Here is a 25,951-nt window from a genome sequence, read left to right on the forward strand (position 1 = left end):
AATAGGTGTTGTTTGTAAACTTAATAGTGTATTACCTAAGTCTAATATATAGTATGATACAACTATGATTGAAGATAATTATCTCATTGCTTTGTAGTAACACATCATTGTTAAATACGACATTAATTAATATATATAAAATTTGTTACTTACACCTTACCTATTTCACATTACTGATGCAGTCCTAAAAGGCTAAAACCATAACGGGAAAGGACAACTCCTTTGAAGACATTTGAGAAAATATTTAATATCTACTAATAAATAAATGAACATGTGAATAATATATCATTTATTGAGTTAAACATTATATAATAATTAATACAAATTAATTGCATTTTCATATTGCAACTTAAATATATATCACAGTATAGTCATATTTTGGCTTCAACCATTATTACCTGTATTTGTATAATGTATTAATAGAATATTGTATATGCTTTCGTTAGTATATTTTCTATGGCTGCAAAGACAAATAATCAATATGAGAGAAGCTACCGATCTGTATCCATACCAAGAGCTTAGAGAGAAAAATTAAATACACAGTTTTTATTTTTCTATTCATATTTTTTTCACATCATACTTTTTTTTATCTGTATATAATATGACCTTCATCCGTGCAAAGACGTGCACGGTATTCAGCCAGTGTCGTGAAGAATGGATTAACTTTCGAATGAAATAAAATTCAACAGTCTCGACCGAAGTCACAATTAGGAACTACATATGTTGGTAGATCTAAAACAACACAAATTTAATTGAATGTTAACATAGGAGATGTATACTGTAATCACATCATACTATTAATATATACATATAAAATACTTCAAACTGTCTATCTTTACTATATTGACAACTAGTGGTAAGGATACTGAATTATCAGATCTATTTATGGAAAAAAATTATATTATTATATATTAATAATATTTTGATTATAATAACATTAATTATAGTTTTAATAATAATTGAGCTACATGTTAACAATTCGAGTATAGAGTATATAGGATTAGTATATGGGAGATTTATCAGTAATTTATGGAATGTTTTTGTTATTATATATCTAGTAAACAGATTTCCTTAAAATAATATAATAATAGCTGTTATCAAAACGACGTAAGACATTAAAACAATGACCTTTGACCTGTGAATTCCCAGGAATGTTTTGTTGTGCGTATTAAGTACATGGTAATATTTGCAATATTTTAGTATGTAAATAAAACATTAGAGAAATATCGAAATCTGTTCAAAAAATTTTACCGTTATTTCCAAATTGATGTATTTCTTATTTTACGCTCATTAATCATTTAATGATAAATTGCAATTATTTTTGTTTAATCTGTGTAGGTATGGCTTTTCTTGATTGTCAAAAACCGATACATTTAAAAAAAAATTGCAATAATTTCATGTCAACGTCACTATAAAATACTAATGAAATTTTGCATTGTAAAAATTGAATTGAACTTTTATGACGAAATTATTGTTTTTTTTTATATAAACAACTTAGACAAAACGTGCACATTTGTCTACCACTCGGTTCAGAAACGAGTCATGGTTTTCCGCGCAGCAAGCGTCCATCGATATATAAGACGTTATAAAGTTAGGAACAATGTATTGTCGAAAAGTTTGGAAAGGAGTACTTAACAGATTCAGATCTAGCTACCAATTTTTTGTACTACTTCAATTGCAGTATGGTATTTTGTTTACCCTAAACTGTTAGAGATAATGCGCTAAATACTAACGGCTTCATTTCTACTTACGAACGGTTGTGTTGATAGTCGTGCAGTGTCTTACGAAATTTCAAAAGAACGCAGTTTCTTTATTAAACTTTTAGTAATAAAAGTAACTATAAGTATGGAGTCGTTGTAACGTCAACACGGACGGTTTTGAGTTTTTTCATTGATGGACCTTTCTCTTTTAAAAATTACGGAAAATTTATGAAATTGCTGAAACTGCCCATATTAAGGGTAAGGATGCAAAGAATTCTGCATGATGTAACGTACAGCTTCTTTGTGTTAAAGCATCGGAAATTCCAAGGAGCTGCTATCTGTACCTTACAACAGGTTTGCATCACACTTAATACGGAGCGTTTGCAGTTTTTTTATTCTTAAACTGACGTTGATATTCACACGCTAAACATGTAATGTGATACTGCAAACTCGAGTTAAAGATGCTGTATATAGAAAACGTCGACACTATAAGTATAAGTGTACGACACAAAACTCGTCCTATGTGTCCTGCTCTCACGGACGTCCTATCAAAGTTCATCTTTATATACATATATATGTTATATCCATTACAGAAACAGTAATAATATATTTTCTTTACAACTAAAACACATAAACCCATACCGTTGCTTACTCATTAATTGCTATTAATATGTAGATGTATCTTAAACGAGATTTCATGGTAAATATTTGGAGAAGAAAAAGATAATGATGTTTAAATTATTGAATACTAGATGCGAGTCGAGTGTAGCGACCTCGGCGTTTCGGCACCGAACCGTTGTTTTTGGGCATGAGTTCTGTTTTCCGGTTCTTAAAATAATATTTAATGATCCATCAAAGAACTGGGCTGTCGAGCAAAAAGACCTCGAATCGATCGGAGATTCTGTTTCCTAGATCATATCCGAGGATGAAAGGCCTGAGTCGCCAGTATAGCGCTCGTTTCGCTAGCTTCGTTCGCTTCACTCGGTAAATTCAGTCGTCATAGCTTTATAGAGGCGAGATTTGCATTTTATTACTCACTGTTCCGATGACGTCACTGTTGGTGCTCTATTTCACAGCTAAAACGAAACGAGCGAATACATCTATCTATCGATATGTTACGTCAGACAAGTACTTCCCACCCCCCACCCTTCCCCCAAAAACTATATGCTTAAGGTCGCGTGTTTCCGTGTGTCTGCCTCAGTGCGTCGTGTAACTCAGACCATAGCTTGGAAACTCGCGCATGTGCCGCGCCCTGAGACTTCAACAGCTCTGGTAATAACTCCAGCGCTGACAGAGCGTACGCTCGACATATACGAGCTTCCTGCAAAGAAAAATACGGATTCATATTCAGTTATGTTCTAAGAAGGAATTGATGCGTTTATTCAGTAATGATACCTAAATATCGGCTTTGAGAAATCTGTATTGTATGGCACATAGATATAAATGGACTTATCGATCTTGTGTTGTGGACATAGGCACCTAAATAAAGTTAAACATAGAAAAACTTTTTAGGTTGTATAATATAATAAAATATGCAGGAAGATGGGATAGATACAATGATAATGAGCACAAGAGTTAGACTAGGAATTTTTTGGAGAGCAAGAATGATACTTATTGAAGAGGCTTGATGTAAAGTAGTATACTGTAAGTTACAAGTACATATATGCCCATCGTTATCTGACCTCCAACGCGCACTTCAGCGCATACCGATGTCTGGCTCTCAGTAAGCTGGAGGCTGGAGAGTGGACAGCGCTGGCGGCTGCAGCAGCGCGCTCGGCGTGCAGCCCGCGGGACAGCCGCGAGCAGAGTGACCGGTACGCGGACAGGCAGTCCAGGGATACCAACATACGCTCCATAGCCTCGTCCTCATCCATATCAGCTTCAACCATCTCCGTAGCCAACCTGAAATTGCGTTGCTGTCATCATGTTGGTACATATCATTATGAAATCAAAGAGAGAAATATATAGTATATGTTTTTGATAAAAAAACTATCATTGGGTGTCATATAATATTATGAGATCGCGAGTATTCATTTAAATGAAAGTAATATTTTCGGATTACTTCGCTTATTTTACTATTTTTGGAAACTACATACTCTCTACGTTTCGAACCTTTCGTTAAAAATAATAAAATACGCGAAGTTATCCGAAAATATTAGTTTCATTTAAATCGTGTAATATCGTTTAAAATCACTTCGACGGTAGGCTTAACTCTTTTATAGTTTATTAGTATATAATATTTATTATAGCTTACTCAGCGGCGGCTTTCAGCGAGTCCCTCATATGCGTCCATCGCTCGGTGTCGATGCTGGCTGGTGTTGAGAGCGCGCTGAGCGCCGCCCCGAGCTCCCGGATATCCGCGAGCTCGGTTTCACAACGGCTCTCGACTAATAACATTCATATGCACACTTATATGTATATTTTAAACTAGTCTGAATTGTTCTTTAATGATATCCTTGGAGGCTAAGCTTTTGTCATGAATAAATCTTCTTAAAGTTGAATATATAGTATATAAATACAGGCTCAAAGTTTATGAAAATCATTGAAAATACAAAAACTTCAAGAATTATAATTTTTTCCATTATTATTTATTAAAAAATCTGAAGTTCATACATGCATATATATGTAACAATGAAGTTAATTTGACAAATACCACAGGCAATTAATCTTAAAAATTAGCACAGACTATAAATCAAACTGTCGAACCTTTTTCGAAAATCTTAAAAAGTCGTCCTAAACCCAGGTGTACCAAACGCAGCTGTTCTTGTTCCATAGAAAACACATCCTGCATTTCATCTGTAGACATCCCATTCTGTAAAAAGTAGGACACATTTACATAAAAAATATATATGAAATTCAATAACAAATAAATGATGCAGTCAACAATTTCCATACTTACAATATCCTAGGCTTGCTTGTAAATAAAAAAAGAATTCTTTTTTAAAAATAATTTTCTTATTTTTTTTATTATTTAAAAAAAAATTAGTAATATTTAACATTTTGTTTTTCTTTTGTGTTGTTATTAATAATCTATGTTTAGATTTTTAAGTATTGAAAAATTAGAATTTTATTTCTCTTATTACTATATTTTAAACAAACTATGGCATTCATTCAGTTGAATGGAAAGAATAATTTATTACAACTGGACAGTTTAATCTTATTTTAAGTATGTATTAAATAAGTCGTATCTCCATGTTTGAAATCATAAATAATATGGCGCTGAAGAAAATTTTGCAAATAATTATTCATTTTATTACATAAATATATTTAAATATATAAAAAAATACATTCAAATATAATAAGTACCGGATAATTTATCTATAGATTCAACTTACCGCACTATCTTCTTGTGAACCGGCCAATACGAACTCATCGTGTTTGGGTTTATCAAGTTTACTGGATATCTCGCAGAGGAAAGTTCTAACATCCGCGTCATGAGCCAACACCGGGTGCCGCGCCACTATACTCAGCCAGCGCTGCAGCGCTGCACGACGCCGTTGTAGAAATAGCGGACTTCCCCCACCAACCACTACCCTTTTCGGCGGTAAACAACATACTGCTCTGGAATTTCAATAATAGAGTTTTTAATTTATTTTTTAGTTATATCAGTTGTGGTGCAATTGACTTGTCCGCTGCTAGAAAAGCGGTTTTTCGTATATGCCACTATTAAGCAGCAAAGCAACATATTTGAAGGTTTGGTATTCAAAGAGTTTGTATATATTTCGTACTTGTCATTTATTACATAGGACATTCATTTAAAATTAAAAATAACAATGGTCTGATTACATATTATCTTATATGTACTTTGATAGTAGGTAACAGTTAATTTAAATTTAATATTTTTACTATAAATGACTCATAATGATCTGACGCTATTGTATGAAGTTAATTAGATTCAGTGATGCTTATCTAGAACGGAACTGGTTTGAATTTTATTCAATACAATATATATTTTGTACTTAATATTAAAAGAGTACAGCTTCTTGTTAGTCTTGTTGCCGGCCCAAAATAAACAGACCAATTTCAGTTTCGCTTTGTTTATTGACAAATTTTTACTGTTAGAAGTAATTTAAAATAATTGAGATTATAAAGTTGACATATTATGTTTAAGATTGTGATGTAATAACAGATATTTTATAAAGTGTCAGCCATATATATTACTATAGAAAGTTTTTTTTTTATAATCAAGAACATTTATTTTGATATTGACAAAATTTTCTTTTAACTATATAGGACACACAAATAATATGAATGAATAAGCTACGACAGCCTTAAAAACATTTCTACAAGTTTATATATATATATTACCTGTATGGATATTTAGCATTAAGCACGTCATAAAGTTGTGCAAATTCATTATATCTCCTTGTAACAGTTGTGCCATGCCGCCTTGAACTCACATAGTATTCACAATGTTTTAATATTAAACCTTTCCTCTCTGGAACTAATTCAACACTTATAACATCTGTACTTTCCAAATCCTCATATGTTACTTCCTCTATGCCTCTTCTCATTATTACTGAAATAAAGTGTTTATTACACAAAGTATATTAGATAAAATAATAAAAAAAATAGAATATATTGCATACCTTTTACTACAAAAATAATTTAATTCAACTTATTGTAGATTATAAGATTTGCTAAACGCATGTCGTAGTAACTATCAACTTCTAAGCTTTCGAACTGAGATACTTCCCAAGCAGTACAACTTCATGAAATAAATGTTATTAAAATTTAAAACTAGAAATACAAAAGGTGATAATAAATTAAATAACACAGCAAATATTTAATCTCAAACTAACTTTTTACATTATAAAAAAATTGATAGTAAATTAAATTTCCACTACACATTTTATTGTTTTTACTCATAGCTGCAGTAAGTTTCCCATTTTCCAAGGACAACACGAATGGCATTTGGCAGATGCCACGTTCGTCCGGAAACAGCACAAATAGATAACTATTCATATACATGTGTTCAAACATTTGATAATTTCGGAGGCAGTTTTAAAGATTACAACATAATTTTCATTATAATGTTTATTAGCTTATTTTTTTAAATAATGTAATAAAGTATATACTAAAATACTACAGTATATACAAAATATACTACTTATTGTTTTGTAAGTATCCACTTTCAATAAGTTTTCGCCGTGCTATATAAAATGATCCAGTCTCTATAAAATCTCCACTCCAATCTTGTCTTCTGGGTCGTTTTTGTACATTAAAATTTATTGGATACATAGTCTCATTTTTAAATGTCCAACGAAGTTTGTAACTTCTGAAACGTGATATGTATGACTTTTAACTATTACTACTTTTAAAAATGAATGCTATCATGCCTTTTTTTAATATATACCTTGTAACCGAAAAAATACAATCAAAGGCTTTCGGAAAATGCAATTTCTTTAATGCCAAATTTAGATGTTTAGCTTTTAACAATGGTGACGTGACTTGAAGTAAAACAACAACGGTTACGTCCGGTCTTGTTTCTATGAATTCTTCAACTCCCCAAATTGATGGAGCCCAATCAGTTGCTGTTATATAACTTCGAATAAGGATTCTTGCGTTATCTATTAATCACAAATGTTTGATAAGATTTAAACAAAATAACTGTTTTAAGTAAATACATACATGTTAACTTATAAATAATATTTGTTATTATTAGTATATATAGTACTCGATTATTCAATACTTACATTTCAATGCTTCTAAGGCTATCAATGGATGATCTGTCGATACTGTTATATCTTCTAAATATGCATTTCTAGCATTTAAAATAGACCGACCAACGAGACTTATACCGCCAACAGTTTGAAAATTTTTTAAGCGGACACCTTTGGATCCTCCGCGAGCTAGTATTAAAACTGCTGTATTTTGTAAGCCAACTGTTTGACCGACTCTATAAATTATGAAATTAAATAAATAAATAAGTAAATAAAATAGAGAGAACTAATAAAAACAAACTAATACATACAATGCAACCGATATGACTGTTACCAACCACATGATTTAACTAAAATAAATTGTGAAATCCGTGACCGTATTATCGGTAATAGGTGATATCCGTTTTAATAAGTTTATTTTCTCAGTACAGTCATTGAATATGATGGATAAAAATATACATGGCGTAGGCTCTATTTCAACTTGATTTTATTTCATTTCTTGTTAAAATACATTTCTCTCACTTTACAAAGTAATATGTAGAGGTAAAATAAGGATTAATATTTACCTAAATAGAAAAGGAAAGAGGTCTTAAACGGCCTAAGCTTGTACCATGGTTAATACAACATATATTACAACATTTATTTATTATTTATTCAATTCAGTGTGTATACTTATGTATTATTGTATAAAATAATAAAAAATACAAGGTTCTACAGACATATATGCATGTTTGAACAATAATTTTGGTCATTATGTTTGTACAAGGAAACTAGTAAACACAGTTATATTTCTGTGCCTTATCATATGGTGCTTAGCGATACTAAACACTTTTAGTAAAGCATAAAACCACAAGAGAAAAACAAAAGGGAATTATATAGTTTATACATCTTATATATAAAAATCTCGTGTCACAATGTTCGCTCCCGTACTCCTCCGAAACGGCTTGACCGATTCTCATGAAATGTTGTGAGCATATTGAGTAGGTCTGAGAATCGGAAAAAAACTATTTTTCATACCTTAGTGATAAGGGTTGTTGACCCTTAAACTTTTTTTTTAATTTATGAACGAAATTATTTGTTTTTATTTTTTTTTATAATGTGGCATCAAAAAATACATACAACCCAATGTTTTTTTTTATCACCAACCCCTATTTTTTTATGTATTTGTAAACACAATACGAGTGTATGTTTGTTTCGGCTTATATCTAAAATGGCTGAACCGCGTTTAACGGGACTTATTGGCAGGTAGCTGATGCAATAAAAAGTAACTTAGAGTACTTGTTTCAGGATCCCGAATGACCATCCCGAAATTATAACGCGCGAATGGGAGGCAGGTCGCATACGAGGCTTTATAGTTTTGTCATAGTTTCTTATTAATTTTCTTACGCAGACGGAGTCGCGGGTAACAGCTAGTAATATCTAAATTACAACTAATAAACAGCTATTCTATTATTTTTTTCATAAGTTCATAAATATTTTCCTAACAAATAACATAATATTTACTTATAAATAATTTCTATATGATAAAAGCTGTATACAGTCTGATTAGTTCCATATATAAGAATTTTTTTTAAGTTTGTTTTTCATATTTACTCAGAGTTAAAAAGACAATTTCCAGAAAATTATTATTTAATTGCCTTTTCAACAAATTACAGTTATACTATCAAACGATTATAATAAAACTCCCTAAAACTCTCATGTTAAAATCTGAAAACGTGTACTGGTCTAGATTTTGTTTACTTCAACCTAAATTCTTCCAAGATAAGTTCGAGATGTTTAACTTTATCATTAAGAATTTGTCAGTTTTAATACGCATTAATATTTTGCTTGTAAATGTTTTTACAACTCTGGATACGAGTCCTTTTGAGTAATATTTAGCTTGAACTAACATGTGTTGCCATTTACCAACGATATTTAAATTATGACATTTAAAGTTTAAACTCCTAAACCAACTTCATTGTTGTTGTACTTAAAATAAATATCGAGTTGTATATATAAAACATTGTAGTCCATAATGAAAACGATACAACAGTTGGAAAATGAAATAAAAGATGTAGATAAGCAGCTAGTCAAGGTCGAAACAGAAATAAATAAGTGGAAGAATGAACAACGGAAGCTTCACGAAAAGAAAACATCTTTAAAGAAAACGATTAGTAAACTAAAATCAGATACTTTAGCTAGTGTTGACTGGGGTGGTAGTTCTTATGAATGGTCTAATGATGTAAAAAATACTCTAATTAATATTTTTAAAATTGATGATTTTCGACCTAAACAACTTAGCGCTATCAATTCAACTTTGTCTCGGCAACATGCCTTAGTTGTGATGCCTACCGGCGCTGGTAAAAGTCTTTGCTATCAACTGCCAGCTCTAATAAAGCCAGGTATTACTATTGTAATATCTCCTCTAGTTTCTTTGATGGAAGATCAAGTGAGATCCTTAACAAATAAAAATATACCGGCGAAACTTATGACAAGCACCAGTTCTAAAGCAGAGACTACAGCAACACTAAATGTTCTTAAAGATAAAAACACAGAGGTCAAACTGTTGTATGTAACTCCTGAGAGACTTGCGAAGAGTAAGAGATTCATGTCAGCACTTCAAAAATGTCATGCTGAAGGTAGACTGCAGAGAATTGCTATAGATGAAGTTCATTGCTGTTCCCAATGGGGACATGACTTCAGACCTGATTATAAGTATTTAGGAATACTGTCTAATATGTTTCCCGGAGTTCCTATCTTAGGATTAACAGCTACAGCTACATCTCATGTATTGAATGATGTTCAAAAGATCCTCAATATAACTGGCTGCTTAGTAATTAAATCAACTTTCAATAGACCAAATTTATATTATAAAATACTAGAAAAACCTACATCACAAGAAGATTGCCTGACCATACTTGAGAAGCTCTTAAAATATAGATATAGGGGGGAAAGCGGAATTATCTATACCAACAGTATTAAAGATTCTGAAGAAATAGCTGAAGGTTTGAAGAAGAGGAATTTAAAAATAGCATGTTATCATGCAAATTTAAGTGCAGAAATAAGGTCTAAAGTACATATTAGGTGGCATGAGAAAAGTCTTCAGGCAATTGTAGCTACAGTGGCTTTTGGTATGGGAATTGATAAACCGGATGTAAGATTTGTTATACATCATACAATAAGTAAATCTATGGAAAATTATTATCAAGAGAGTGGTAGAGCTGGAAGAGATGGTCTGCGGGCAGAATGTGTAACATTGTATAGAATGCAAGATGTTTTCAAAGTTAGTACTATGGTGTTTTCCTCGGTGGGGAGCTTGGATCATTTATATGGCATGGTGAAATATTGTCTTAATGGAACATTATGTAGACGGCAATTGATCGCTGAACATTTTGATGAAGATTGGGGAGATGCAGATTGTAATAAGATGTGTGATGTTTGTTCTAATCCTAATGTAAATAGTAAAGAAATATCTCTTGAAATGCACTGCAAGATTCTGGATAGTATTATTAGCAATGCAGAAAAACAAGACACAAAACTCACAGCACAGAAGTTACTTGATGCTTGGTATCTGAAAGGTCCAGTACCTCTTAGACATAAAGGCAAAGAACCAAATTTTTCCAGACTTGTAGGTGAAGATGTAATAGCATTTCTGCTAACCCAAGGCTATTTAATAGAAGACTTTCATTTTACAGCATATTCAACAATAAGTTACATAAAAAAAGGTCCAAATATGGAAGCCATTAATGATATTAATTTTGAATTGAAAATGCCCGTTAGGAAATATTATGAATTTCATTTAGACAGGCCGGCACCAAGAGAATATGAATCTTTAGAAGGTAAACCTGAAATCAAAGAATCGAGAAAAAGAAAAATTTCTGAAGAGCATGATACAAGAAAATTGAAAACTGTCATAATTGATGATTAAAATTTTATTTAAAATTCTGGTATAAATTGTAGGCATTTCACATATCTTTTTTTTTTATTTCATTACACAAAATGGAATGTATAATTTCCGCTTTAAACAATATTGAAAACCAAGGCATTTTGTTCCAAATCTTTGCTGAATTCCCTGCGAGCCTGCCATACCCTTAATTTTATTTACATTATATGAATTTAGAATAATTAAAAGCACAACTTTTTTTTAAGCACTCAAACTCTTCTTCTGGGTGAATATTGTAGCGGTGATAATTTTCCATAGGCCGAAACATTTTCTTCTTGTTTTCGAAATGCTTTTTGATTCAATTTTTTTTTATTTCTATCTGAAGTCTTGTGTTGCATACTTTTCTCTGAAAAACAATATAAATAAATTATATGAAGAGTACATATTGTTGATGGATTCTTATTATGAGAACATAAGACAATCAAACTTACTTGAAATAGAACTAGTGTTAGAGTGTATGCTCCTCTCACTTGGCAGCACACTGAACCCTGATGCAGTGGATCTGGCTGAAGAGCACTGGCTATCGATGCCTAAAGCGTCAAGCGCTCGCATCCGTTCAGCTATCTGATCCTTTATGAGATCACGATGTATAGCTCCTTGTCCCAAGTCTTCCATTTCTGCCAGCCATTCAGCACGTTCTCGTATTTGCGTGATTACTTAAAGCATAATTTTGGTGTGATAGGGTTTATTATTTAATTACGAATATGAATTTGTAATTAATATTTTTTTCTTACATTCATTCCATTGTTCTTTTTTGGTGGGCAACTCAAGCTTCGGCTTTGGGATTCGCGGGGGCGTTGGCGGTTTTTGTTCTGTGTCTCCATATGCCATTTTATTTATCAAAATATTTTTTAATTTTTCACGATCCTCTCCTCGTTTCAACGGACGAAAACTGGCAACAACGATTTATTTCAATATTCCGTGACTTAAATAAATACTTATTTAATTTCAATTAACGGTATTTAATGTACTTTACAATATAAAAAATATAAAACTCGATCATTGGGGTCTAAGGAGTGACAAACTTCCTTAAAATCGCTGGATAGTACATATTTTTTATATCCTTAAATTTATTACTAATTGTCTTTCTAGACGAGTTTAATTATAAAAGTTACTAAACATACTCGTCAACATCTAGAGCACCGGATTCTCGGATAGCTGAAAGCGATCTACGTCGAGATGTCCTTGGTCTTATTAAGGGCTCCTGAATAATACGCTGTTTTTCCTTTTTTATTTCCGGCTGTCTTAGGTTATATAAGCTTTTCTGACGCTGGGCAATACTTAGTTTAGATTCCTCGAGTAATACTAGAACAGAAATAAATTTTACATTAATTGACGTTTTCGACAAATAACTTTATTATATACCTTTGAGAAATTCCTGCTGTGTCTTATTGGTTTCGACGGATCTTGTGTGAAACACTCCTCCGTGGGGGATTGTTTTGCTCGGCCATTTAATATGAACATATCCATCGTTGTCAGGTTTTTCCATTGTGTTTAAAACTAATAAAGTAATATGTTTAAAATCTGTATTGTTATTTCCCGGGCAACAAATTAGACGCGCATGCGCGATATCATTTAAGAGGAATTCTATTTAATTCTAGCTTTTGCCCGCGACTCTGTTTATGTGACAGTAGATTATCAGAATTTAAGATTCAATAAAATACGATACGTATTTATAGCATTACCTTATAATAGTAAAATTCTTAATAGACAACGAAACAAACGAACTTTCAAAAAGACATCTTAAATGTTATTTCTGCAAGGATATTTTAGTTATCATAACTTCTTATTGGTAACAGAAACGAGAAACTACATTAATCTGTCGTTAGTACATACTTCAACCCTGTCATATTCGGGACTCATCGTTGCCGCCGTTGCGAAATTTTTTAATAACAGTTCCTGTGCTACACGGTTTGAGGATCAATCATAATTAAATTATATTATTATGGTTGTTATAGATACTTTTCTTATTATCTCTCTAACATCGAATAATATGTAAGTATGTGTTATGTTCGGATGGAACAGTTATATTAACACAAAGTCGTAAATAGAAATTGTACATTTTGTTAAAAAGTAGCATGTATTTATCTATCTATTCATAATTTTTGGTAGGAGGAAAGATAATTATGAATAGAACTAAAAATGCAATGTTTGTTACTATTTTGGTACCAATCATAACCCGCGATATTTTTTCAATTCAATATTAATAATATTGTTTAGGACTGTATTAGGAAAATCAATAAACGCATAAAATCTTTACTGGTTGAATGTTTTATTACAAGTGTAACTTGTGGAATTAAAGGAATAACAATATATGTACTTCATTTTTCAAAACAAGTGGTCTTTTATTTCTTTAAATCCGTTATTCTTTCTAAGGAATACTTTAATGCATTTTTTATCCTGGAAATATTAACTAAATGAGACATTGTACTTATAACATCGGTAAATAACATTAATGAAGCTACAAATATAAATACTAAAACAATAACAGTCAAAAAATAATAAAATAATAATCAACCTCAAAAACTCGACGCCATTTTCTGGCTCAAGTAGCAATCTATCGCGCTCCGCCGTCGCTTTTAAACGCCTCTCATTTGCCGCTTTTACTCTGTTTTCAGTATCAGTAATAATACTTTCATTAAATGAATTACTCATTCGAGAAATAGGAGGATCTGTAGGGGTTGGTTTTTTTAATAAAGCCCAAATATCATAACAACTAAATGTCGTATAAGTTTCGGCGCATAAGGAAGAGCGTAGGTCCCATACATTGGAAATACCTACATTCTGTAAATATTTGTTCACATTATTACTTTCAGAGTATAATTTCATAATAAGTTTAAAGATTCATTTATATATTTAGTATAATTACAGATTTATGACGCAAGTCTTCTAATTCTTTAAGGGACGTATTTAACAGTGAGGTTACACTTTTTTGTCGAAGTTTTTCTATCTGTAACTGTTTTCGTAGTTTCTTAATAGACCTAGTTAGTTCCAATTGCTGGAGAGATGACTTTTCAGTTAGCGCTACAGTATCACGAATAGATTTATTTATAGAAGCTCTTGTTGCTTCTACTGAAGATAAAAATAGGATTACTTTAATAAAGTCAACATACATTTTTGTACTTCATAAAACGTGAAGCTTACATTCTCGTTTCTCTTTAAGTAACCGCTCTTTGTTAACTTCGTCATTTTTTATTTTTTCAATTGTGCTATCGACAGAATCCATATCAAACTAATAATTTAAATTCAACTAAAATTTTTTTTAATTTAAGAACACAATATCGACACTTGGTTTATGACATCATGCCCTTTATAAAAGCCACCCATAGAAAAATAGCCTTTTATGTGTCAAACCAAATCATAAATTTATTAAAATAATGTTTAAATTATTTACAACAGTAGATAAGTTCATATTATGAGTTTACCACACAGATAGACAATTTAACATTTAATGAATATAGGTCAAATATCAGAACATTTTCTTTCCAGATAATAATTCTACTGATACATAGGCAAACAAAAAAATGATAAATATATTCTATTCTTAGTTTATTGCAATATCAATATTCAGAATTACTTCACAAACATACCAATATATCTTATAAAACAATTATCTAGAGTAATTTAGCTGCCTGTCTCAGTTTCCATTTGTGTACCGGAAAAGGAAGGACGGACCAATTTCTTCAAGTGCAATATATTTCAAAAAAGTAACTGGATTACTACATTCGAATTAATATAATCAGTTCTATTTAATAATTTTATTATATTAACTAAATAAAAATATCATTGACAAGAATTCTCTTATCGAATGCTGGAAAGTGTTAGATAATTTGAGACTTTAGTATGAGATTGTTGATCATTGACATAATATCATATGTCAAAGTCAGCTGTAACAAATCGTGACATGATTGTAATAAATAATAAATTTTAGTGAATATTTTTAAATAATTTGAAGAATAATTTTAAACAATGAGTCGAGCGCTGCTGGTACTTAGGTAAGATGACTAATTGCGATAATACAAATTATAAAAAGGTTATAATGGATGTCATATAGTATTGCTTAATATTATTTAATAATTTTGTCTTAACGTAGTGAAATTTTCACAAAGGTGGTTCTGGTGATAAAATTCATGATACATTTAATTCGAATGTGCTCCGATAGAAAACAAAACTTTAAAAATAGCCAAAGACAGCTATGAATTATATTTTGGTACTGATATCCTTTTTTCTTGATAGAATGGTTTGATGTATGGTATGTGATCATTTATGTTATTTACAGGAGACCTAGTAAACTTAACAAATGGAAAAGGTATTTCAGTGATAGTGTTAAGGAAAATGAACCCATAAAATTTTCAACAAGTCAAGCTGCTAAAAGAAAACTTGCAGTACCAATTTATCAGAAAAAGTCAGAAACTATGCCATGGTACCAACCTTACAGTGTTGTGGGCAGTGTCGCTGCTTTTCTTATATATTTTTGTGTCCTCCGTGAAGAGAATGATGTTGATACGGAATTCACAAAAACACTATATGATCGAATAAAAGGATTGGAGAAAGAGCAATTATTACAAAGTTACAGATACAATAAAGAAAATGGTAAAAGTGTAGAAGATATCGAAAGAAGACTCAGGGAAATCGAACTTGAGGAAGCACAAGCTGCATAGAATATAAGACCTACTATTTCATATTAGTGATGTATTTAAATAAAGTTATTTGAATGGTTTATGTTTTACTTATTTAACTTAAATTTTTGCTTTATACTATTGAATCGGTAATGGTTAAACATATTAGCATATTCCTATTATTTCATTTTACATCCTTTCCAAAAATATATTTTTATTGAGGGTACATTGGAAAAAAGGCAGGTAAAAAAGCTCTTTTTGGTGTTGGTAATGGAATTACTCAACCTAATAATTTTATATATTCTACATAGCTTAAGTTAATGATTCATAGTTAATAAGGTAAAACCAATGAAAATGTATTCATTAATAGTTATTTAATATTTAAAGCAACATTGTCATAGTGGAATTCAATGGAAAAAAGAAAAAAACTTGTGGGATCCTAATATATTTATTAAAGTATCATTACACATTGCTAATGTATTAGCTTACTCCAAACACAGATTTAATCAAAATGTGGTATTGTTATTGCCTATTTAACTACCTAGACACACCACAAGTCACTAAGACAGATTCTATGTTGAAATGAAAGATAAAAAAGAAAATTCATTTAACATTGACAAATACAAAGGTGGAAGATGTCTAGCAGAGCTAGTTATATCTCGTACACAACATAGACAAACTTACAGAATAAGAACATATCCATAAAAAATTCAGTTCTGCTGCCTCCTTACAATTAATTATGATTAAGATGAAAATAAGATGAATAAACTGAGACATTAATCAAAATGATATTTAGAAATTATGTCTATTCGAATTACAAATAATTTAAGACAAAGTAACCTAAAGTAAATTATTTATGCTCGCTCCCCACGAATCCGTCTGGCCAGTTGGATATCTTTAGGCATGATGGTTACACGCTTGGCGTGGATGGCGCACAAATTGGTGTCTTCAAAGAGACCTACAAGGTAGGCTTCACTGGCTTCCTAAAAATGAAATAAGATAATGGTTAACTCTATAGTTATAAAAGGCACCAAATAAGCATGCAGACGTCTATTAATGAATAATGCCCACCTGCAATGCACCAATAGCGGCAGATTGGAAACGAAGGTCAGTTTTGAAATCCTGAGCTATTTCTCTTACGAGACGCTGGAACGGCAGTTTACGAATCAACAATTCAGTGGACTTTTGGTAACGACGAATTTCTCGAAGGGCCACGGTACCAGGGCGATAACGATGTGGTTTTTTCACTCCACCAGTACTGGGAGCTGATTTACGCGCCGCTTTTGTGGCAAGCTGTTTTCGGGGAGCTTTACCTCCCGTAGATTTACGAGCTGTCTGCTTGGTACGAGCCATTGTTCACTAAAAATACAAAATCAATATTAAGCAAACAATAAACAAGTATACGCCAGTGTTGCGAAACTTTATAGTATTGAATATTTTTACATTACAATGGAGCCACAATGAAATCTATACATTCAATACGCACCTTGTAACAATTTTGTTAAGAATACACTTATTTTGAGAATAAAACCGATATTTTGGTAATAAAAACGATATTTTGAGAGCACACAACAATGATCATATGCTTCAGACCTATTTCAAGATGGCGGTAAGAGAACGGCGGGCGAGCAGTGACGCCTTCATTCAGCAACTGGATTGGTTAACCCCAATCACATACTTAGTGCGCTATTGGTGTTAAAGAAGCCATTTCTATTGGCTTACATATTTTGTTTTTTCAGATTCTGTATCACTATTGGTTGCCTAATATATCCAATATAGCCAGTAAAAAAAACTACTATTAATTTTTTTAATACAACAAATAAATAGAATATTGTATTTCTATATTTTATTAAATTTAGTTATGTAAGAATATATTTTTGTATACCTCTTTTTGAATAAGAGTCTTAAAAAATAACACTTTGGTTGAGAAATTCAAAATAAAACTAAAATTCATTCCTCTGTATTGGTACTAAGCGAACTCAATTGTTTGTATTTCTATTGTTTTTAGCTATTTTTTAAAGAATATACTCCCATACTGTTGATTAATAAGTGATATATTTCTTCGTGAGACTTATTTTTAAGATATATCACTATATCTTTTATAAAAAACCGACCCATTTTTTCTTTCGTTTTTAACCAAGTATTTATCATACGAGTGGGTGAGACAAATAGAAAACATACGACGTGACACTTCTGTCAAAAATGATTACTTAAAACATTTTTTTGTTGGTTGGTTGGATGTGTGAAAAGAGATAAGTTATTTTAAGTTCAAGGTTACTTGAGTGTATAAAGTATTTTATGTAATGAGAGAATTTAATGATTTCACATCTATTATTTACTTTTTAACATTGTGACAATATTTTGTATCACGTGACCTTATATTGAATTTTAATTGGTCATTGGTGAGCGTGCCCTGCGCGACGCGAGAGGCGCAATAATAGTTCACCAAGATGCCGTCGGAATCTAAGCCTTTGTTGACAGCCCAAACAGAAAAACCAAATCATTATAAGTAATTATGCCTTTAAAATAATATTATACTGAAAAAAGTGAAGTCGTAAAAGTGCCGGTTGCAGTATTGTGCAATTTGTTAATGCCGACGTCTTGGTTTCGCAGATATCTAAAGGAATTCAGAGTAGAGCAGTGCCCGTCATTTTTACAACATAAATGTACACAACATAGACCCTTTACATGTTTTCACTGGCATTTTAATAATCAGAGAAGAAGACGACCAGTTCGTAAAAGGGATGGATCGTTTAATTATAGCGCCGACAACTATTGTACCAAATATAACGAGACTTCGGGAATCTGCGAAGATGGTGACGAGTGAGTACTTTGTTGTGCTTTGTTGTCTTACTAAAAGTTTTCTTGTATAGGCTTTGTTTTCTCATTTTTGGAAATCTTTATAATGCGTTTAGATTGAATAAATTTAAAGTGATTAACTAAAATTTGTGTAAACTTTGTATGTTAACAAAATATTGTCTTATATAAAAATTTAATAATTAATTTAAAAACATTTATATAGATAATATAAGTAAAAGCTTTAAATGTGAAATGATCAATTTATTGAGTTATGATTTCAAAAAAATAGTAGGTACTTATCACTACTTTTCCATTATAGAGTCCAGTTTAATGTATTGAAACTATATATTTCTCATGATTTATTTCTTAAACAAACTATTTAGAACATAAATTTTTTCTTCTTCAACATACATTTAAATTTTTGTTTGCTTATATTTAGAGAATTCTCCTAGAAGAATAATTTTAATTTGAATGTTATTTCTTAAATTGTATTTTGACTTTGTTTCAGTTGAATGTTGTTAATTTTTTAATTATATATTAAAAATAATAATAAGTGAAAGTATTTTTTTAATTATCTATGTTCAAAATTAGGTAATTACCCAAAAGATAATACAGTTATCTTAAAAGTTTCATTGTATAAATGTTAATTAAATCATAATGTCCAAATTAAAAGAGAGTTCAATAGAATGTTGATGTCTGTTATAGATGTCCATACTTGCATAGAACAGCAGGGGACACGGAACGTAGATATCACTTGCGTTACTACAAAACATGTATGTGCGTACATGACACTGATACTAGGGGTCTCTGTACTAAGAATGGTGCGCACTGTGCATTCGCACACGGCGCCCCAGATCTCCGACCTCCAGTATTAGATATGAGAGAACTCCAAGCTCTGGAAAACCCCGATGGCTTGGACGGAGATGCTGCTGCGCCAAACGCATTAGATAGAGAAAGAAATCTAATGAATGAAGATCCAAAGTGGCAAGGTCAGCGAAATAATACTATAAATTTGCACCACTAAATAATTTCTTATTTGATATCTAATATATAAATAATTATCATCTTCACATGTTATTCTTGTCCATTACACATAACAAAGAAATTTAAAGAAATTCTTCATTACAGATACAAATTATGTACTATCTTCATATAAAACGGAACCTTGTAAGAGACCTCCTAGATTATGTAGACAGGGTTATGCATGCCCTCAATATCACAATAGTAAGGTAGGAATATTTTGGATTTTATAATAACAGCAATATATATTGTTGGACCTTTATTGTATTTTTATATGACTTGTAGGATAAGCGAAGATCTCCAAGGAAATATAAATATCGTAGCACACCATGTCCCAATGTTAAACATGGTGAGGAATGGGGTGAGCCTAGTAATTGTGAAGCTGGTGATGCTTGTGGTTACTGTCATACACGCACTGAACAACAGTTCCATCCCGAGATATACAAATCGACAAAATGCAATGACGTACAGCAGGCCGGCTACTGTCCTAGGGGATTATTTTGTGCATTTGCACATGTGGAACGTAAGTCTATTATTCTTTACTGTGGTTATAATATTATAGTAGATTTAGTAGATTAATGCCATTAAAAGTTTTCATTCTTCCTACAGCTGAAGACCTGGGTGGAGCTCGCGATCTAACAGCTCCTTTAGATTGTGGAACAAATCTCGCGGACCTTTTATCTTCCGCGTTGCCGTCAGATAAAAAGAACGATATAGGAGTCCTCGGTGGGATGAGACCTCACTCGCCTGTGACGGCACATGTCAACGGCTCGGGGGATGGTTCCGAATGTGCCTCTACATCTTCAGGCGGTTCAAGCGCGGGCCGTGCTCCTGTTCGTACACTCCTACCTATGGCCTCTTCCATGGTGGACCACGACAAACCGCAGCCTTCATGGCCGCCGCGGGCTGCTTTCGAACCAAATCCAACCGTTTTTGAAGTGGTCGGCAATGCTCTGGACGACCTACATCTCGACGATCCCCTGAATTTCGCTGCATCCCTCGATCGCGACTTGTCTGATGGTGAAGGCCTACTCGTGGGCTCGGCTCCAGTCAACATCCCTCAGCCGCGGCCGACTCTCCGCGGGTTCAGTCCACCGCCAACCAGTTCACCACTGCCACCGTTCCTGCGCTACGCAACCAATGACACTGAGCGTCTATTTAATTCGCACGCAATAAAAGCTGGTAGTTTCGGTGCAGGCGGCGCGGGGCCGTTCGAATTTGGGGCGACCTCCCCTTCAGCGCCGGGTGAGCTGTCTCGGCTGCGAGAGGAGGTGGCCACCTCACGTGCCGCAGCCGCTAGATGGGACGAACGTATTGCTCAGGCTCGTTCAGCGTGCGAGGCCTGGCAGCGTGACTCGGAGGAAGCTAAACGTAAAGCGGTCATAGCGGAGCGTCAGCGCGACGAAGCATTGGCCCACGCGTTGGCACTTAAGCGTGAACTTGAAGCGGCGCGTGCTCCGCGACGAGAATTGCGCGGAATGCCACTGACAGCGCTTAAATCGCTTCAGGCGCAAGCTAGGAGCGAGCTCGAGGAGATAGAAAAGGTTCTGTACCTAGAGACTGCCACCAAATGTATGGTCTGCGAGGAACAACCGCGCAGCGTGACTCTGGCGCCCTGCAATCATTATGTTCTGTGTGACGGCTGTGCTGCAACCGCTAAAGAATGCCCCTACTGCCAGATGCCGCTCCAACAGCATCATCAGTGAGAAAGCTTGTGTGATGTGGTGTTATGTGTGGCGGAGTCCCGTCGACTACGCCCAGAGCCGCTATATTTCCGTAGAATTAATCAATTTATTGAAACTCAAGCATTGTATTGTAAGTTATTTTGTTCTGAAGTTCTAACGTATTTCAAAGTCGCGTATATTTCAACGTGTTCCATTCTACGACTATCTATTTTAATTAAATCGGCTTACCGATGTCGCAGTCGACGGGCTTCCCTTTTGATAGTTCGCTCTCTACTCATATTTATTCTCAAAAAAGTTTAAAAATATTCTGAGCTATGATAAATGCTAAATCTTTTCTTGTATTTTTATATATGGAGTACATTAAGATATAATATTGGTTGATAATAATATATAGTGTATTTAACGTTAGTGAAACAGCGAGACTTATTCTGGTAAATTTATAAATTATATCGACGGTCAGGTATAAGATCCTCAAAGAACTGCCACTGTCATCTTTAATATTATAATAACGTCAAGCGAGAATTTTTTGAAAAATATGATATATCGAAAAGGGCTGCCAATATCAAAAAAATAATTATCACTTTAATAAAAAAAATAAATTGTCGCTTAAGTCCAACTGTATTATCGGAAGGAAGGAAGGAAAAGAACATATATTTTTACTTGACAATTTTCAGGCCCCCTTTTCCTTAGATCAATACAAACAGTTATATAAATACAATCTATATAAAAGTGAACATTTTTATTCTATATTTTTGACAATTCACTTAAAATGTGTAACTGAAATATGAAAGTTGTTATTATTGTAATAGAATATAGCTTTTAAATATTAACTAAAGATGTGGCAATGGAACCTATACACCAAAGCATATTGAAAAACTAACGACGAGTTGACAAACAGATAGGAAATAGATTTTTTTATAGACATTAATATTTTTAATAATGTAACATAAAGCATTAATATAGTAATCGGAGTTTTGTATCAGAAATATATGCTTTTGATGTACGAGTAACTTTTATATAGATTACATATAGTGGAATGTTGTTCTTCTCAGAAAATATAATAACATAGTAACACTATTTATGAGATCTTATATTGAAAATGAAATTATATTACGCATAAAATAGGATTTTGTTTTTCATCAACAGTTTATATAAAATATTAAAAAAAAAAAATAACAACCCAATGGGAAGATTGACGTGTAATATTTTTTTATAAATGTTGATGAAAAGACGACAGCGATAGAAGGTAGATTTAGTTTTTGAATCAAAAGATTTTTGCATGATTATATAAATTCTATTAACATAGCCTCTTATGCAACTATATTAATAATCGAGCATTAAAGAGTTGTTAGTTGTTAATTTTTTACATTTTTCTAATCTATTATAAAAAAGTTTATGCTTCCTTCAATTTATATTACTTTATATATATGACACGATTATTCATATGGACCAATGCTAATGCTTCACCTACAAGGGCTATAACTTTCGGAGTGTTTTTTTTTTCTAACCATTTTACAAATACATAGATCGATTATCTAATCTCGTTCATAAGTTTATTGACGCGAAGGAAGTCTAAATTTATTGTTTTAATTGCGCATTTCATTTGAACATTCCCTTTGATCACTAATGAGGGCTGTCGGCTCTTTGTATATCTATTGTTGGATTGCATTTTATTTGATTGACTTTTATATTATATAATAGGCATTTGGTATCGTTTCCCAATAAGTACAATTCTGTTTCGTGTAAGATTTTAGTAATCTGTGCATGTGTGGATATCAAAAACTTCTATTTGACATTTGTACTTTGGGCGGGAAATGTTGTCAAATGCTCAAAAGGTATGTCACAATTGATACTAATATGAATAGTTCTTGTTATAACTTGTATTTATAATTTTTTATTTTATTATACAATGGTTGCAATTGCTTGTTCCGGTAGCGACGCCCCGGTCGCTTTTTTTTTTTTTTAACGAATACGATATGGTTTATATTTTTCGTATATTGTAGATGAATCTAAGTAAAAATTATACTCTATAATAGGCTACATTTGTAAACTTACGCATTTTATAGACATTTTCTAATTTTTCTACTATTAAAAAGTATTTATATATATTTTGAAAAAACAAAAACCTAAAAATCTTAAGTTTCTTTGTATTCGTATATTATAATAGTAATAACAAATTGATTTAGGTTTAAATCTAGATGTAAGTAGTGTTTTCAAATTGTATTGGACATATTTTAAGTGTAGTTTCAACATGCATAGTAATCGAAAGCAATACAACCACAACCGCCTTTACAAATATATTATATATATTTATTGGCGATCGGCCGCAAATGAAACTTTATTATACATTAATGACACTGATAGAGTCAACGCGAGGATTGCAACAGGTACGGCCGTGTTTGTATGTCAATACGGTACATTTTGTATGGTACGTAAAGGAAACGATAGCTTTCACGTCATGTCACTGGATTTGTTGCAACATCTGATATGTAGAAAGTAATTCTATATTGTGGAGTGTATGTTTTAGGTCTGTAACTCGTTTAATTGGAAGGCTATATGATATTATTACTCTGACAACTAGTTAGTTGGCTGCGATCAATTTTATGGAATTGAAGAGTATTCGCGTATTGTTGTGGGCCTAATACAAAAAAAAAAATCGAATAAGCATTTGTCGTGTGAAGTTTAGATAAGGCGAGTGTGATGGAAACAAAATGTTCTGTGTTGCCATCGCCTATTGTAGCTTGCTAGTGTTTGTATTTCTAAAATTAGATGTGTAGTAGAGTCACGTTTATTTTTGTATAGAATCTTTATCACATGGAGACTATATTGAGTGAAAATCATGTGCATCAATCTAACTAGGGGCGTAAGTTACCTCTTATTAGCTATGTATCAAATTTTCGTTGGAGAGACCATCTCAAACCATCAGTTCCTTGGTGACAAAAGGATCCCTAGCCCAGCAAATTAAAAATTCACTTGAAATTTAATATTATTGGGGTTGGCATAAAAAAATATAAATATCCCGTCATATGGTTTAAACTGCAGTTACGAGGTCTATAACCGTTGATACAGCTGATACTATGGTAGCTATGCCCCTGAGTCCAACTGACAGATAATATAAATCGTGTATAAGATTTCCACTTTGTCACAGATTATTATTTTATTTGCGATACTATTCAATGTACATTTTTTATTTGGATTTTGATATAGTAATTGATAAAATTTATTGAGCGTTTGTCAAAAAAATTAATGTTTGAAGGTGACACTAAAAATGTGCATGCTGTATAGGATAATCAGATAATGATGAGAGAAAAATATAAATATTACCAATTTTTTTTTATTCACAATATTCATTTTTTTATTAAAACTGACTAATGTGGTAATAAATAGAGTGTATATTTCAAGAAAAGTAAGAAATTGTATGATTAAATGACTTGAATATTCTCTCCCTGAAAGAAATTGGTCAAAAAGATTATTTTGAACATCATTATTATCTGAACATCCCGTATCAAACAGGTCGATTAACAATAAAAGTCAAATAATTATATTGCACAAAAATATTATCAATTATATAACATCATGTTAAAACATTATAAATTTGTCTATGGTATCAATGTTTTAATATTTTTACGTATTATATTAATTTTACAGGTGTGCTGTGGTTAAAGTTGGTTTTTTTATATCATTGCAATACATAACACTAATGCCAACATTACAAACACAAGTTATATAGACGGTATTTTATGCTAGCATTTTTTTTTAAATTAGGACCAATTTTTGTTTATCTTTTTTAAATTGTGTAAGCATAATAATTACTCCTTTTTAAATATTTTTTTTTTCTTAAATATAATTTTTAATTATTTAATCCTTAGGTAGGTAGGTCCAACAAATTTTTTTAAATTATTATTGTTATAATTAAATGTTTAAAATGACTAATGAGTTTTTAACTCGGAAGATCAAATGAAATTGTTTTTTTTTTTCATTTTTTTATTTATTATTCTATATTCAAGCTTAGTAATTTTCATAGTAGGTATTTTATAAACAATTTCAAATCCATGTGATATGAACATGTAACAGAGATGATTATAATATTATAGGTAGGTAGGTTTAATAAATTTTAAATTCCATTCAATAAAATGATTGTTTTATTTATATAACCTTTTTTTAGTTAATCTAATGAGAGAAAGGAAATCTATAGCCATTGTCTTTAATTAAATATTTTTTGTTTGCTATTTTATTATAAATTTTACAACTATCACTCTCTCAATTTTTTTGCGTTATTTCAACAAAAATAAGAGTAACAAATAAAATATGCAATTTAACTTGAAAAAAAGACTCCGATATTGCAAGTAGTATATAAAAAAAAAATATTGCAAGTTCTTAAATGACTATGGATATAACAAATTATGTTGCAAATTGTATATAAATGTTGCTTATGCAACAACGTCACTCTTATTCCATGTGAGTACATAAAAACTGCAATCCCGCAGTCCTAAAGGAATGTCTCAACTATTTATATTGTATTTAAGTTGAAAATCTCCAGTCA

General features: G+C 31.8%; 7 protein-coding genes across 8 annotated transcripts; 3 read left to right on the forward strand and 4 right to left on the reverse strand.

Annotated features, from left to right (window-relative positions):
• Positions 1–274: 274 nt before the first annotated feature.
• On the reverse strand, positions 275–6,663 carry LOC116776109 (sorting nexin-8-like). Its single transcript, XM_061521281.1, has 8 exons — positions 6,503–6,663; positions 6,290–6,408; positions 6,009–6,219; positions 5,036–5,261; positions 4,407–4,512; positions 3,955–4,087; positions 3,383–3,602; positions 275–3,021 (listed from the first exon to the last, which is right to left on the reverse strand). Exons 3-8 carry the CDS (start codon positions 6,212–6,214, stop codon positions 2,869–2,871), a joined length of 1,044 nt encoding a protein of 347 aa, XP_061377265.1. The 5' UTR covers positions 6,215–6,219; positions 6,290–6,408; positions 6,503–6,663; the 3' UTR covers positions 275–2,868.
• A 2,639-nt stretch (positions 6,664–9,302) lies between these two features.
• LOC116775429 (ATP-dependent DNA helicase Q1-like) lies at positions 9,303–11,288 on the forward strand. Its single transcript, XM_032668332.2, has one exon. The coding sequence runs from the start codon at positions 9,378–9,380 to the stop codon at positions 11,268–11,270; it is 1,893 nt and encodes a 630-aa protein (XP_032524223.1). The 5' UTR covers positions 9,303–9,377; the 3' UTR covers positions 11,271–11,288.
• Positions 11,273–13,107, reverse strand: LOC116775439 (UPF0193 protein EVG1 homolog). Its single transcript, XM_032668344.2, has 6 exons — positions 12,971–13,107; positions 12,651–12,785; positions 12,410–12,590; positions 12,020–12,177; positions 11,717–11,941; positions 11,273–11,631 (listed from the first exon to the last, which is right to left on the reverse strand). The coding sequence occupies exons 2-6, from the start codon at positions 12,772–12,774 to the stop codon at positions 11,495–11,497; spliced, it is 825 nt and encodes a 274-aa protein (XP_032524235.2). The 5' UTR covers positions 12,775–12,785; positions 12,971–13,107; the 3' UTR covers positions 11,273–11,494.
• Positions 13,108–13,133: 26 nt separating this feature from the next.
• Positions 13,134–16,005, forward strand: LOC116776228 (uncharacterized). 2 transcript variants are annotated; one of them, XM_061521157.1, is made up of 2 exons: positions 13,134–13,280; positions 15,565–16,005. In XM_061521157.1, the coding sequence occupies exons 1-2, from the start codon at positions 13,231–13,233 to the stop codon at positions 15,944–15,946; spliced, it is 432 nt and encodes a 143-aa protein (XP_061377141.1). In that variant the 5' UTR covers positions 13,134–13,230; the 3' UTR covers positions 15,947–16,005. The 2 variants fall into 2 exon arrangements, with proteins under 2 accessions (XP_061377141.1, XP_032525262.1); XM_032669371.2 differs by lacking the exon at positions 13,134–13,280 and adding an exon at positions 15,106–15,280.
• LOC116776220 (uncharacterized) lies at positions 13,541–14,787 on the reverse strand. Its single transcript, XM_032669360.2, has 4 exons — positions 14,430–14,787; positions 14,155–14,357; positions 13,804–14,069; positions 13,541–13,685 (listed from the first exon to the last, which is right to left on the reverse strand). The coding sequence occupies exons 1-4, from the start codon at positions 14,509–14,511 to the stop codon at positions 13,631–13,633; spliced, it is 606 nt and encodes a 201-aa protein (XP_032525251.2). The 5' UTR covers positions 14,512–14,787; the 3' UTR covers positions 13,541–13,630.
• A 328-nt stretch (positions 16,006–16,333) lies between the features above and the next one.
• Positions 16,334–17,587, reverse strand: LOC116775124 (histone H3.3A). Its single transcript, XM_032667948.2, has 3 exons — positions 17,391–17,587; positions 16,976–17,263; positions 16,334–16,887 (listed from the first exon to the last, which is right to left on the reverse strand). Exons 2-3 carry the CDS (start codon positions 17,255–17,257, stop codon positions 16,759–16,761), a joined length of 411 nt encoding a protein of 136 aa, XP_032523839.1. The 5' UTR covers positions 17,258–17,263; positions 17,391–17,587; the 3' UTR covers positions 16,334–16,758.
• Positions 17,588–18,010: 423 nt separating this feature from the next.
• Positions 18,011–25,542, forward strand: LOC116771803 (putative E3 ubiquitin-protein ligase UNKL). Its single transcript, XM_032663782.2, has 6 exons — positions 18,011–18,413; positions 18,518–18,727; positions 19,409–19,692; positions 19,832–19,932; positions 20,009–20,246; positions 20,333–25,542. Exons 1-6 carry the CDS (start codon positions 18,355–18,357, stop codon positions 21,427–21,429), a joined length of 1,989 nt encoding a protein of 662 aa, XP_032519673.1. The 5' UTR covers positions 18,011–18,354; the 3' UTR covers positions 21,430–25,542.
• Positions 25,543–25,951: the final 409 nt, after the last annotated feature.

Source organism: Danaus plexippus, chromosome 8 (genome assembly GCF_018135715.1).
Source record: "Danaus plexippus chromosome 8, MEX_DaPlex, whole genome shotgun sequence".
NCBI classification, from domain to species: domain Eukaryota; kingdom Metazoa; phylum Arthropoda; class Insecta; order Lepidoptera; family Nymphalidae; genus Danaus; species Danaus plexippus.

Coding starts and splice junctions, on each gene's coding strand:
- LOC116775124 (XM_032667948.2), bottom strand. CDS start 17,257: ATGGCTCGTACCAAGCAGACAGCTCGTAAATCTACGGGAGGTAAAGCT. Junction 16,888..16,975: donor CCGCTATTGGTGCATTGCAG/GTGGGCATTATT, acceptor TTTCATTTTTAG/GAAGCCAGTGAAGCCTACCT.
- LOC116771803 (XM_032663782.2), top strand. CDS start 18,355: ATGCCGTCGGAATCTAAGCCTTTGTTGACAGCCCAAACAGAAAAACCA. Junction 19,933..20,008: donor CTCAATATCACAATAGTAAG/GTAGGAATATTT, acceptor TATGACTTGTAG/GATAAGCGAAGATCTCCAAG. Junction 20,247..20,332: donor TGCATTTGCACATGTGGAAC/GTAAGTCTATTA, acceptor TTCTTCCTACAG/CTGAAGACCTGGGTGGAGCT.
- LOC116775429 (XM_032668332.2), top strand. CDS start 9,378: ATGAAAACGATACAACAGTTGGAAAATGAAATAAAAGATGTAGATAAG.
- LOC116776228 (XM_061521157.1), top strand. CDS start 13,231: ATGGTTGTTATAGATACTTTTCTTATTATCTCTCTAACATCGAATAAT. Junction 13,281..15,564: donor TCTCTAACATCGAATAATAT/GTAAGTATGTGT, acceptor TGTTATTTACAG/GAGACCTAGTAAACTTAACA.
- LOC116776109 (XM_061521281.1), bottom strand. CDS start 6,214: ATGAGAAGAGGCATAGAGGAAGTAACATATGAGGATTTGGAAAGTACA. Junction 4,513..5,035: donor GTTCACAAGAAGATAGTGCG/GTAAGTTGAATC, acceptor TACTTTTTACAG/AATGGGATGTCTACAGATGA. Junction 4,088..4,406: donor TTTTAAGATTTTCGAAAAAG/GTTCGACAGTTT, acceptor GAATGTTATTAG/TCGAGAGCCGTTGTGAAACC.
- LOC116776220 (XM_032669360.2), bottom strand. CDS start 14,511: ATGGATTCTGTCGATAGCACAATTGAAAAAATAAAAAATGACGAAGTT. Junction 14,358..14,429: donor ACTTAAAGAGAAACGAGAAT/GTAAGCTTCACG, acceptor TTTTATCTTCAG/TAGAAGCAACAAGAGCTTCT. Junction 14,070..14,154: donor AAGACTTGCGTCATAAATCT/GTAATTATACTA, acceptor AAATATTTACAG/AATGTAGGTATTTCCAATGT.
- LOC116775439 (XM_032668344.2), bottom strand. CDS start 12,774: ATGGAAAAACCTGACAACGATGGATATGTTCATATTAAATGGCCGAGC. Junction 12,591..12,650: donor ACAGCAGGAATTTCTCAAAG/GTATATAATAAA, acceptor TTTCTGTTCTAG/TATTACTCGAGGAATCTAAA. Junction 11,942..12,019: donor AAAAGAACAATGGAATGAAT/GTAAGAAAAAAA, acceptor TTATGCTTTAAG/TAATCACGCAAATACGAGAA.